At 58.4% G+C, this 1,477-nt stretch overlaps 1 protein-coding gene across 1 annotated transcript; it reads right to left on the reverse strand.

Annotated features, from left to right (window-relative positions):
• Positions 1-418: 418 nt before the first annotated feature.
• On the reverse strand, positions 419-1,223 carry LOC102886124 (gap junction beta-6 protein). The gene has a single exon (XM_025047135.1). It carries the CDS (start codon positions 1,221-1,223, stop codon positions 438-440), a length of 786 nt encoding a protein of 261 aa, XP_024902903.1. The 3' UTR covers positions 419-437.
• Positions 1,224-1,477: the final 254 nt, after the last annotated feature.

The raw sequence follows: 1,477 nt of genomic DNA on the forward strand, positions 1-1,477 counted from the left end.
TGCGCCTGTCTTTCCGGGTCAGAAAGACCAGTCATTATAAAAATATTTTATATAAATTCAAAGTCAGAACTAACACATCCAATCCTACAAAAATACCTTTTACTAATACGAGTATCCGTTTCTAGATAACCGTTCTTGATCGACAACGGCGACGCCCTTAAGCGTTCAGGAAATGCCCCCACGTCGGACGATCCACTTAAAACAGACGCGCGACAGCGCCGCCAAAGCAGAGTCATCTGCCCGCGTCCGGAGCGGGGCCACACACGTGCTCCGTCGCGCGGTGGCGGCACAGTCGTTCTGCAGACGTGGACTCGAGCATCTTAAGCATCAGGAAAGCCCCGGCGAGGACTCAGTCCCCAGCATGTGGACCGGGTCCGCGTCGGCCCCTCCGGGGGAGACGGGTTTGCCCCGCCCTGGCTCGCCGCGCCCCGAAGCGTCTAACTCGGAAAACCAGGGACGGCGTTTGGGCCGCTGTCGGAGATGAGCTCGTTCACTTCGTTCTGCTTGCGCTCCGTCAGGGCGTGGTTGGGGTGGTCCCGCTGCCTCTGTGTGCTCCTCGACTTGTGGAAACACACCCTCAGCAGCAGGTAGCACAGCTCGGCCACGTTCAGCAGCACGCAGATCACAGACGCGGAGATCATAAAGATGGTGAAGACGGTCTTCTCCGTGGGCCTGGAGATGAAGCAGTCCACGAGGTTGGGGCAGGGGTCGATGCCGCACTTGAGCACCCAGGGCAGGTGGTACCCGTTGTACAGGAAGTAGAAGACGTACATGAAGGCGGCCTCGAAGACGATCCGGAAGAAGATGCTGCTGGTGTAGGTCCACCACAGGGCGCCCTCGATGCGGACCTTCTGCCTCTTAATGTCCTCCAGGTCCTTGAACTCGTTTCTCTTCTCTCCTCGCCGAAACCTGCGGGCCGCCTCCTGCCTGTGGTAGGCCACGTGCATGGCCACCAGCAGGGCGGGCGTGGACACGAAGATGAGCTGCAGCGCCCAGAGCCGGATGTGGGACACCGGGAAGAAGTGGTCGTAGCAGACGTTCTTGCAGCCCGGCTGCAGCGTGTTGCACACGAAGTCTTCCTGCTCGTCACCCCACACCTCCTTCGCGGCCACCACGAGGATCATGACGCGGAAGATGAAGAGGACGGTGAGCCAGATCTTCCCGATGCTGGTGGAGTGCTTGTTCACGCCCCCGAGGAAGGCGTGCAGGGTCCCCCAGTCCATGGTGCTGGTTTATGCCTGAACAGACAAAGATTGGCAAAGGGGATTAATGGGAAGGGCCTCTGAATTTGTAAAACGGCGGACGCGTTGCACGCCTGAAGGTGTGCTGTGACAGTTGACGACTTCAACCCCTACACTGCCGAGAGGCAGTGTGCAAAGACGTGCTAAGGTTTTGGACCAGAGATAACTTTTGGGGGGCCTTCAGATCACCTCGACTCCACTGAATGCAGACTGTGCAACAGGTGCCTGCTTGACAC

Source organism: Pteropus alecto, unplaced genomic scaffold (genome assembly GCF_000325575.1).
Source record: "Pteropus alecto unplaced genomic scaffold, ASM32557v1 scaffold80, whole genome shotgun sequence".
Classification (NCBI taxonomy): domain Eukaryota; kingdom Metazoa; phylum Chordata; class Mammalia; order Chiroptera; family Pteropodidae; genus Pteropus; species Pteropus alecto.

Bases quoted from the DNA above. Each gene is read 5' to 3' on its own strand.
- LOC102886124 (XM_025047135.1), bottom strand. From the start codon at position 1,223: ATGGACTGGGGGACCCTGCACGCCTTCCTCGGGGGCGTGAACAAGCAC.